Source organism: Populus alba, chromosome 7 (assembly GCF_005239225.2).
Source record: "Populus alba chromosome 7, ASM523922v2, whole genome shotgun sequence".
Classification (NCBI taxonomy): Eukaryota; Viridiplantae; Streptophyta; class Magnoliopsida; order Malpighiales; family Salicaceae; genus Populus; species Populus alba.
Window position 1 is genome coordinate 1,555,981 of NC_133290.1, and position 11,238 is coordinate 1,567,218.

Genomic DNA, 11,238 nt, shown 5'->3' on the forward strand with positions numbered 1-11,238 from the left:
AAAATGCCTATTCGCCAAATTCATAGAACCAACAAAAATTAGATGAAGAATAATCCTTGTTGTTGAACTTATATTTGATTAAAGAACGAAGATGAATGGAGAAGCAACCATCCTTCTGAATATCAGCATCAACAACTTGAATTATGAAGTTAATATAATCGATTGCCTCAACATAATATTTTACCTTCTTAAAGTATATAATTGGATGGTTGTCTTACTAGCAAGTTCATATTTTTTTATAGCTACAACTTCATACATTACTAGTGTATAAAGGAAAAAACATTAAGTAATTTTAGAAATTCATATTTTAATGTGAGAACAATACATTACTAGAGTATAAAGGATGCTTTGAAAGCTGGTTAATTGCAAGTTTTAACAAACACCAATATGATTTCGACTATCATCAAAGTTCAGATAGTTAAGGTATGCAAAATTAACATATTACTTAAATAAACAAACTTACAAGAGTATTTCTATCAACGACCAAATTGATATGAAGAATCGATGCTACAAACATTCGACGCATCTCTTAAACTTGTTGGATTAGCCATATTGATCCTATCATCATTTGATGTTTGTTGTGGAACGAGAAAAGGCTTAGGAGGCATTTGTAGAGATTCAATATCTGCTTCAAGCATCTGTACAACTCTGTGCATCGAGGGACGATCAATAGGCTTCAATTGTATGCACCATAATGCCACTATAGTCATTTTTTTTATTGTGTTCTTTTCCTGCTCTGTCGCTTGATCTTCAAGTATATCCCTTCCTTCATTAACCTGGTCATAAATCCATGAAGGGAAGTACATCTGGCTTGAATGATCTGCCAATGCATTCAGATTTTTCCTTCTCCCAACCATTTCCATCAACAACATCCCAAAACTATAGACATCGGCTTTGTAAGAGACACCTCCGATACTTTTGTAAAATAACTCAGGAGCCATGTATCCCATTGTTCCTCTAGCCATAGTGAGGGACACAACGCTAGCACTAGTTGGATACAATTTCGCAAGTCCAAAATCTGAGACTTTTGGAGTGAAATTTTCATCGAGAAGAATGTTGTGAGGCTTGATGTCAAAATGCAAAATCTGTATGTCACAACCTTGATGTAGATATTCAATGCCACGAGCCACCCCAAGAGAAATTTCATATAATTTATGGTTGCTTAGCGGTATGCTTCCTTGCCTCGAAAAAATATACTTTTCAAGAGATCCATTAGGCATGAACTCATATATAAGAGCACGCTTTGAGCCCTCAACAGTAAAGCCTATGAGTTGCACCACATTGCAATGATGAATTCTTCCAATGGTGGCAACTTCATTGATAAATTCTTGCCCATTAGCCTTTTCTTTGCGCAAAATTTTTATAGCCGCAAAACGACCACTACGAAGCTTTCCTTTGTACACCAAACCATAACCTCCTTCACCTAACTTGTCATTGAATCCACAAGTTATCTTCTTAATCTCCGAGTAAGAGTACCTTATAAGCGTGAGATTATTATCATGACTTTGCAAGAATTCTTCAATGTTACCATACATTGATAAATGCCTTCTTCGCCATTTGTAGATCAATAAGGTTAAGAGACATGGTAGCCCACAAAAGAATACTAATGTATGATATATCCCTGCATAAAGACATTATAAGAACAACAATCAATTATGGAAATATATTTTTTGTTATTAGATTGCCATGTAAATACTTTGTTTTTCAAAATGAAATTGTGATTCTTAATTCAAACATGTATCCACGAAAGCATCAATGTTTTCCAAATTTGAAATTCTTATCACCAAATACAATTTAACTGAGATTTAGTTGATTTTAGAGAAAATGCAAAACATAAATATATTAAAAGTATATATATTGAGTTTTTTCTTGCCTATATATGTTGTTTTCAAATTTTGTCATTTTATTGATTTGATATTTAATTCATTGCCTTATTATCTCTTTGTTTATTTGTTAGAACATTTATTACTATGAGTCCTCAAACTTTAATTTTTTTAATTGCATCCTAATCCTCTAATTTAAAACTCAGAGCTCTAATAAACAATGGAATAATTTTTAATATTTTTTTATACAATCCCTTTATTCTAGATATTTTTAATATGATCCCTCTATTGTGATTTGATCAATTTTTCCATTAAATGTGAACATGTGTCAAGAATATAGAATTTTACATGGAATTTCTTTTTTTTTAATAAAGAATAATTAAAAAAATTGTATAAAATCAAAAATTGAGAAATATTAGAAAAAAATCAAAATTTGAAATTTGAAAAAAAAAACAAGATTGAAAACTGAAATTGATAAACCATTAGAAAAAGAAACACAATGGAGTATTGTAAATATTATTTTTCTAAATAGGGAAAAATAAAAAATAAAAAAAAATGTTAAGTCATTGTTAATTATTTACATTTTTTTTATTTTTTAATATTTAATAAATCTTAAATACTCCATTTCTTTCTTTTTTTTCTAGAGGCTTTTCAATTTATTTTTTTCTATTTTTGATCTGATATAAAAAATTTTAGATATTTTAAGAGTAGATAGTTTATGTGCTTAATATAAATGGGTGGCTTTAAGAAAATACCAAGAGTATAGAAATGAAATGTGTGATTAATCCAATAAACACCTTTTTAAAAATGAATCCATGCCAGTATTTATGTGCTTCCACGATACCAACAATAAAGTTTATAATAAATAAATAAAAATACTCTGGATAATTTTATATGATTAAAAGATATTCATTCAATTGCATTATAAGTCATTGTTTATATATATAAAAAATAAGGATATTATTATACATTTAATTTGAGGCTAAACAATATAAATTTGATCGAGTAAATAGAATTGAAATGAAAAATTAAAATTTGAAAGACTTATTATTTTTAACAATTTAAAATATAGAAATAAGCAAAAGGTAATGGATGAAATTAACCATTGAAGAACCAAAGCTTGGAGATAATATTGCACATAATTAATGGTTTTGCATCTTAATACATAAATTTAATGTTTCACAGTTAGTCCAAGAAAGCAAAGAAGAATGCTTACCGATGGGAACAAGTAGCGCAAGTAGGGTAATGAGCAAAACTATGAGAATGCTTAGAAAATCTGAAGAGATCGTCTTCACCGTAGACATTCCTGCCAAATAAATAAAAACTAATTAAGAAACACATACAATATTACATAAGAGCAATGCTCTTGACAGTTGTTTTGGATAGTTGCCTTGGACACTCCTTCTCTGTAAGCCAAAAAAGTTCAGAAAATTTCATCAACTTGTTGTTTCCATTCTCTTCTAATTTGAAGAGAGAAACTAACATTGAGATTTTAACTAAAATTCACATCCATTTTTGTAAGAGGAAGATTGCAAGTCAAGAGCCTACTAAAAATATGCTTGAACTAATCCTCACCATTTATATAAAAGGTGAATTCCAATCGCTGTTTTCCTACATTAACAGAAAAAAGGAGTCAAGTAAATATATAAAATATTGTAAGATATATATAAATATAAATATATATATATATATATATATATATATATAGAGAGAGAGAGAGAGAGAGAGAGAGAGAGGCTTCGTTCTCATATATCACAACTCACATATACATTTATCTAGCCACCCTTTAGGTTCACCCAAAAAAAAAAAAAAAAAACTTACCAAAGTCGTCATATTGTATCGAGAAGCTATCTATATTCACCAAAAAAAAAAAAAAGAAGGTATTGTCAGCGTCTAAAATTTTGATGAATAAATAACAAGCCATGATATAAAAAATTAAAGGAAAAGCCTAAGGTATATGTATCAAATCCAAGATATATATTCGTTTTGTGAATTTGAACCGTAATAAATAAGATCAATGGTCCTCACCTTGTAAATACCTGCTTAGCGGCCATATGGCTACATTTCAAGGAAAAGAAAACTGTGTCAATATTCAGAATATTAATATAAGATTAATAATTCATGAAATTAACCGAAGGAAAGAGCATGTAAATCTGTTTTGATATTCAAATGAAGTTTTTGTAACCTTTTTTTTTTTTTTTGAAGTTCCCACACAGAAAAAAGAAGCAGGAAAAGAGAGAATACAAAAAAAAATAAAAAACTTGTTGAAAAAAATTCAAAAATATATATCAGTGAGAAGAGGATACAAAAAACACCTAAAAAAACCAAAGATTGGTTGAGGAGGATCAAATAATTAAATATACATATATTAAAATTTGACACTATATTTTCAATTGATGAAGGTTTTATTGGCAAAGAAAATTTAATTTGAGGAAGAGAAATTCAAAATTGAATGTTTAACGACTTAATTAGATTTTTTTGAAGGTTTAATTGAATTTATGGAGGGCTTAATTGCAAGAAAAATTGATTTTTATGTCAATTTAGGCTTTAATTAAAAGAAATTAAAGTTTAATGGTCGAATTGTAATTTGTAAGAGTTGATTTGATTAAATTATGGGTTTAATTGCATAAATATTAAAGTTTTATGAGTAATTAGAGACTTGATCAAAGAAATCCAAAGCCACGGACCAAACTGGAAATGAGCATGAATTTAGAGACTGAAATTAACCAAATCAGGGATCAAATTGAAAAAATTAAAAAATTATTCATCAAAATCTCAATCAAGGATAATAACTGCATACGTGTGACAAACATTATAGCTAGAGATAGACTTAGAGAGTTTAAAGTAAAATTAAGAAGATATGTACTGAGAAATTATGGAACTGAAATGATTATTGATAGAGTTGATCATCATTTGGAGAGCATAATCTTATTTGGTTTATACTAGTCTCTTATTTGGTCTTTTTCAAATTTGATCTAATTTTTATTTTGACTATGTCAATGTGAAATCTATATCTTTGAGCACTAGATAATTACCGCATCATCACAAGATCTATCCTAAGTATTGAATCTATGCCCCCAAGAAAAGCGAAATTTAATTGGTAACAATCACCAAATAAATTGTCTTATAAAACTAAATCTAAAACAATTTATTTGGTGATAAAAGCCTTACATGAATATAAAGAGTCATTTCATAAATAATTGAAAAAAGTATTTAATAATATCATATATGTATATAAAGTAGAAGTGATAGTTTATATAAGCCAACTATTTAATTAATTGGATAAAAGTTAATAAAATGAATTTAAAGAACGTAGGAGTTAATTTATAAAATTAAAAACACAGTTATAAAAATAATAATTAACATAAATAGAAGGATAAAAAACTATTTAATTATACTCTATATTCCTAAGAAAAAAGTTATTTTTTTCAATATGAAATAATTTTTTTTTTAAAAAATATTTCTTTTAAACCTCATTATTTACAATATGTATAGCCTATATTTATATGAATTTTTTATTAATTTTTTTATATGAAATATTAAAGTTTTAAATATATTAATTTAATTTTTCCGGTTAATATATCCAGGTTGACTCATAAAACTCAAGAACCAATTTTTTTAAGCAGATCAAAATCGAAACTGATATCCATGTTGACTCATAAAACTCAAAGAACCAACGTTATCGGTTACTCCTACTCGGAGCTTAGCGGATATTTATTGAGATCGATGGGTAGAGTGGATATACTCACTTCATATTCAACCGAAAAGGCTAGCATGAACGAAAAGGACAATATTTAAATCCTTGTAAGAAGAGTACTAATAAATTTATTTGTATGTGTATATATATATATACACACACACATACAAATAATTTTATTAGTACTCTTCTTACAAAGTGTTATAATAAAATAAAATAAATTAACTCACCCGAGCCATTATATACTATCCATTCGCCATCTATATTCACCAAAGAAGAAGAAGAAGAAAAGGTATTGTCACTTGTTAGTGTCTAAGATTTTGGTATACAAAAAAATAAAGAAAATGCCTTTGAGATAAATGTATCAAATCTAATCCGTATATTCTTTTTGCAAAATTGAACCATAATAAATAAAGACTCCTCACCTCGTAAATATCTATGTATGAGCCGTACGTCAAAGGCTACATTTCAAGGAAAAGAAAACATTGCGTCAATGTTTAGAATCTTATAATTCATAAATTTAACTGAAGGAAAGAGCATGTAAGTCTGTTTTGGTATTCAAATAATCTGATAGCTAGAAATAGACTTGGAGAGTTTAAAGCAAAATTAAGAAGAAATGTACTAAAAACTTATCGAATTGAATTCATTATTAACAGAGTGGATTATCATTCTGAGAGCTAACCATTTCAACAAATTCATATATTTTTAATAGCAAAACTTCTTAAATTTACTTTAAACTTAGCTAGAAATAGGTATCTATAGTGGATATCCTTACTTCATACTCGACCTTTCACCATCTTTCATGCAATTTTTCAAGATTTTAGGTAGAAAAGTTAGAGAGTTTACGTAATAGCAAAGTTTCTAAAAATCTCTCTCTCTCCAATCCACTTTTTTAATGTCTTGAACCTTGTTTAGGTTTTATGTTCAAAAAATTTAGATAAATAAGAAAAGATCTTACCAAGCTGACTGAGTATACGATTAGTTAGAAAATCTGCAAGGAAAACAAACAAAAGATAAAAAGACTAAGTAACATCGATATTACTTTTTATTGGGGAATATAAAATAATTATGCATTTTGATGTAAAAAGGTTGAGAATTGTATATAATATTTTAAATTATCATTACAAGGTGAAAGTCGGTTTTATATAATATATGGGGTGTAAAATTAAAATTATAATAGAAAAAATATTTGTTTTTAAAAAAATTAATAAGACAATAAAAAAGAGGTATAAGATTTTTAAATTTGAGAGAGAGATATAAATTTCATATATAACTGTGGAGGGGATGTTTAAAAATCAAGTCAAGTACTCTGGTCATTGCCCATTGGATAATATATGTTAATGTTTCGTGTATTGGTAATAATAATAACAATTAATTATTATTATTATTTCAAACAAAACAAACAGATTATAAAATAAAATAAATATGACAATCTTCTTTCTATGAAAGTTGTTCGTATCATTATATTCACGTATTGATCTGAAAAAAAATAACTGTGGTGTGAAAGAGCTACTTACCTATTGCAATTGTGATCGGACCAACGCTTCTTAAGTCTTCAATATCTATGTATAAAAAAAGAAAGAGTTAAATTAATAAAAATCCTTTTTAAGAGAATAACTATGCAGCTGATATGAATAAAAGAGCTAATAAGAGCTTAAGACAAACGGAAACGCATTATTTTTCTCTTTTTATCAGCAAACTGTGCTGTTAAGATATTCAAATTAAGGGAAGCTTTGTGTGTGTGTGTGTGTGTGTGAGAGAGAGAGAGAGAGAGAGAGAGAGAGAGACGTACCATTTAGAATAGGAGACCATTGCAGATCAAACCCATATAGAATAATATCGCGGACATCTATATAGGAAATATTGGTCCTATTTTTCAGCAGATAAAAAATGAAAGGCGAGGGATACATCAAATTTACATGGCACAAGTCCGGTATGTCCCTCAAGTAATAGGAATAGGAATAGGCAATAAAGACATAGGAATAAGTAGCCTCCATATTGTGGGAACTCGGAGAAGAAATATTAGACGTAGAATTAAAAAGACTACTCCCATTTTTGCATGAAGAAGCATCCACAATATAGTCTGGAGGACTCAGTATTGGATTTGGGCAGCTCATAAAAAGAAAATAATAATTATCATCTGAAAGATAATAATTATCCCTCTCGTCGAAAGTATCGTCGATTACAGAATGACGAGGGATAGAGAAGCAATCATCCTCCTGAACATCAGCATCCACAACATGAATCGTGAAGTAGCTGTAATCGATTGCCTGAACGTAATATTTTACCGTCTTATTCTTCAAGTATAAAGCTGGGCGGTTGTTTTCACAAGTAAGTTCATAGTTTTGGTTGCCGCAGCTATTGGGATCGGTACTTAGTCGAAAAGGGTAGCTAATATTATGGATGTTGCCACAAGAAGATGGAGCACAGTCAACAGTACTGTTCTTTCTAGCACTGCAACTCTGGTGGCCGGCTAGGATGACTAGAAGAAGAAGGGCACCGAAAAGGTGCTTTGATATTCCACTCAACATCGAGAGAAAACTTGCAATAATGGTTTTGTTTTGTGTGGACTTGAGAACAGTTAATACTCTTTTATAAGTAACATCATGGGTCAAGTCTACTAATTAAAGCATTAATTAGGAAATTACATGGATATTGAATTTTTTAGAGTTGTACATCATGGTAACTGGTCAAGCATTAGGAAATTACATGAAGGGTTCCCAGCAAGTTGAATTTTTTTTTTTTTGTATGAAAGTTGTTCGTATCATGTTTATATTCACATATTGATATAAAAAAAATAACTATAATGTGAAAGAGTTACTTACGTGCTGCAATTCTGATTGGACCACCGCTTCTTAAGTCTTCATCTATGTATAAAAAAAGAAAGAGTTAAATTAATAAAATTAATTAAAATCCTTTTAAGAGAATAAGTATGCAGCTGATATGAATGAAAGAGCTAATAAGAGCTTAAGACAAACGGCAACGCATTATTTTTCTCTTTTTATTAGCAAACTGTGTTGTTAAGATATTCAAATTAAGGTAAGTTTTGTGTGCGCGCGCGCGTGAGAGAGAGAGAGAGAGAGAGAGAGAGTAACGTACGGCAACGCGTGCTTATGTCGGCTTCATCAAGTTTGCAGGGGTTCTCTTTCAGAAAATAACAACAGGCCCAAAACCATGAAAGATCAAACCCATATAGAATACTATCGCGGACATCTATATAGGAAATATTGGTCCTATTTTTCAGCTGATCAAAAGTGAAAGACGCGGGATACATCAAATTTACACGGCACAAGTCCGGTATGTCCCCAAGGAAGAACCAATAGAGTTATAGTTACCAATAAAGACATAGTCATTGTGGGAACTCGGAGAAGAAATATTAGACGTAGAATTAAAAAGAGTAGTACCATTTTTGCATGAAGAAGCATCCACAATATAGTCTAGAGGACTAATTAGTATTGGCTTTGGGCAACTCATAAAAACAAAACTTGATGGATAGAGGCAAAAATCATGGTAACCGGTCAAGCATTAGGAAAATTACATGAAGGGTTCCCACCAAAGAAAGTGAAGCTATTAATATATGACTTTGCGGCAATTATAAAATCAAGGTATTAATTAATATATGAAAAGACGACTTTGACTTATATAAAATTATAAATTAAACACAGTGAAGAGCATTGTACTTTAATATTAGCAAAGACAGGGGACAGTTTTATTGTTCATCATGTCAACATTCAACCATTTAATTTTGCTTCTTGTTTTATTTGAACTTTTTTTTTTCCTTGCAGTTTCACGCCAATTTAAATTGGATTAGGTTCAAAATATCATAAAAATACAAAAGAAAAAGAATGAGAACTAAAAAAGTATATAAAGCTAGAAAAATTACTTGCCACACACCAAATTCAGAACAATTTTTTATTTTGTTTCAAAAATTTATTTCATTTATTTTTTATTTATTGTTTTTTTTTTTTTTTAAAAAAAAGATAAAGTCAAATGAAAACAATGAAATAATAATAATAATAATAATTGTTTGAGCCACAACCATAACATGAATCTTTACATAAACACAAGTAATATTACCTACTAGTATATACTAACAATAATAAGCGTGGACGCTAAAAGAATGACGAGGGATATACGGAGAAGCACTCATCCTTTTGAACTTCCGCATCCACAGGTCGAATTGTGAAGTTAGGGTAATTGACTGCCTAAACATGTAGGAATTATTGCATTAGGAAATTACATGGAAATAGGCTCTCAGTTGCAGAGATTAGTGCTTCTTGCTAATTAAGAAAAGTTTTGCATTCCGTCCTCTTCGATTCACGAGCCAAGGTAAATAATTAAGGATCACTGTCTACTTAATTACCAAGTCAATAGAAGACGGTACCTAGGGAAACTGGCTAGATTCAAAGGAAACTGGCTCGGTGTTTTATGTGTCATGTGGTAGCATGGCTGCACGCCTGCACTGGAAGAGGAGCAAATGGAAGAAATTGCTTGGGGCCTAATTAAAGAGGAGTGACTGCTGCTTCCTGTGGGTAGTCAGAGAATCGCAAGGGAAAAAACTTATTGGATGAATCTACGTTCTATAAGGAAGGTAAAGTTCAATTGATAATAATGACCAAATAAATTGTCTAAAAGAAAAATAAATCTAAGATATATAGTTTATTTTGTGATAAAAGCCCTACATAAATATAAATTTAATAAAGAGTCGTCTTAGAATTGAGAGTTAATGCAAGCGAGCTATTTATTTAAATAATTGAACAAATTTAGAGACCACAAAAGTTAATAAAACGAATTTGAAGAACAGCAAAGTTAATTGACGAAATAAAAAGCACAACAATAAAAATAAATAATTAGCATAAATACAAGGATAAGAGGACTTGAGAACAATTAATACTCTTTTATAAGTACCATCATGGGTCAAGTCTACTAATTAAAGCATTAATTAGGAAATTACATGAATATTGAATTTTTTAGAGTTGTACATCGTGGTAACCGGTCAAGCATTAGGAAATTACATGAAGGGTTCCCACCAAAGAAAGTACTGAAGGCAGCTTTTATGACTTTGCCGCAATTACAAAATCAAGTTAGTGGTCGTCTTGGCCCGTTCTGTCAATTAATATATGAACAGACTTCGACCTATTATGAAGTTGAAGGATTTGGTTTGGGTATAAAAATACAATGGTTAATTACATGTCCATTGTATTAACAATAATGAAGAATTCAAATTGTTTCCATCATCAATTCAGGTTAAGAGGTTAGAACCATTTTAAAATTCAAATTAATAAAAAATCCAACAATAATTAATATAGAAGTAAATCAGCCTAACAGATATTTCTTTCCTCAACCAAATTAATTAGCAATAATTAATTAATGATATTGATCATTGGGAATCTTGACTTCACAAGCACAAGCCTATGAAGAAAAAAAAGTGTAAGTGAATAATGAAACTGTCGGTAAATCACTTCAATCCATGAAAAGAGTTAGCGAAGAAAATTTTTTATGTCTGTGAAGAAAAAACAAGTTGGAGGACTAGTTGACTAGTGACAGTGATTGCGGAGCACGTCACTTTCTCATCAATTATTTAAAATTTGTGGAAAATATAATATATCGACAGTTTCTCTGTAATAATATATCTCGAAACATAGAATCTGCACAATATTTGAAGATGAAATCATGGAAATGGTCAAAGTGACAGCACTTTCATCTCTAGAGATTTAT

The 11,238-nt window shown here is 29.7% G+C and overlaps 1 protein-coding gene across 1 annotated transcript; it reads right to left on the reverse strand.

Moving 5' to 3' along the window:
• Nucleotides 1-406: 406 nt before the first annotated feature.
• Nucleotides 407-8,059, reverse strand: LOC118059605 (uncharacterized). The gene is made up of 6 exons (XM_035072515.2): nucleotides 7,313-8,059; nucleotides 7,038-7,082; nucleotides 6,479-6,511; nucleotides 5,946-5,981; nucleotides 3,040-3,129; nucleotides 407-1,621 (listed from the first exon to the last, which is right to left on the reverse strand). Exons 1-6 carry the CDS (start codon nucleotides 8,049-8,051, stop codon nucleotides 477-479), a joined length of 2,088 nt encoding a protein of 695 aa, XP_034928406.2. The 5' UTR covers nucleotides 8,052-8,059; the 3' UTR covers nucleotides 407-476.
• Nucleotides 8,060-11,238: the final 3,179 nt, after the last annotated feature.

Bases quoted from the DNA above. Each gene is read 5' to 3' on its own strand.
- LOC118059605 (XM_035072515.2), bottom strand. From the start codon at position 8,051: ATGTTGAGTGGAATATCAAAGCACCTTTTCGGTGCCCTTCTTCTTCTA. The intron at 7,083-7,312 runs GTACGTCTCTCT...TTTTATACATAG, and splicing joins ATGGTCTCCTATTCTAAATG to ATATTGAAGACTTAAGAAGC. The intron at 6,512-7,037 runs GTAAGTAGCTCT...TTTTCCTTGCAG, and splicing joins TCCGATCACAATTGCAATAG to ATTTTCTAACTAATCGTATA.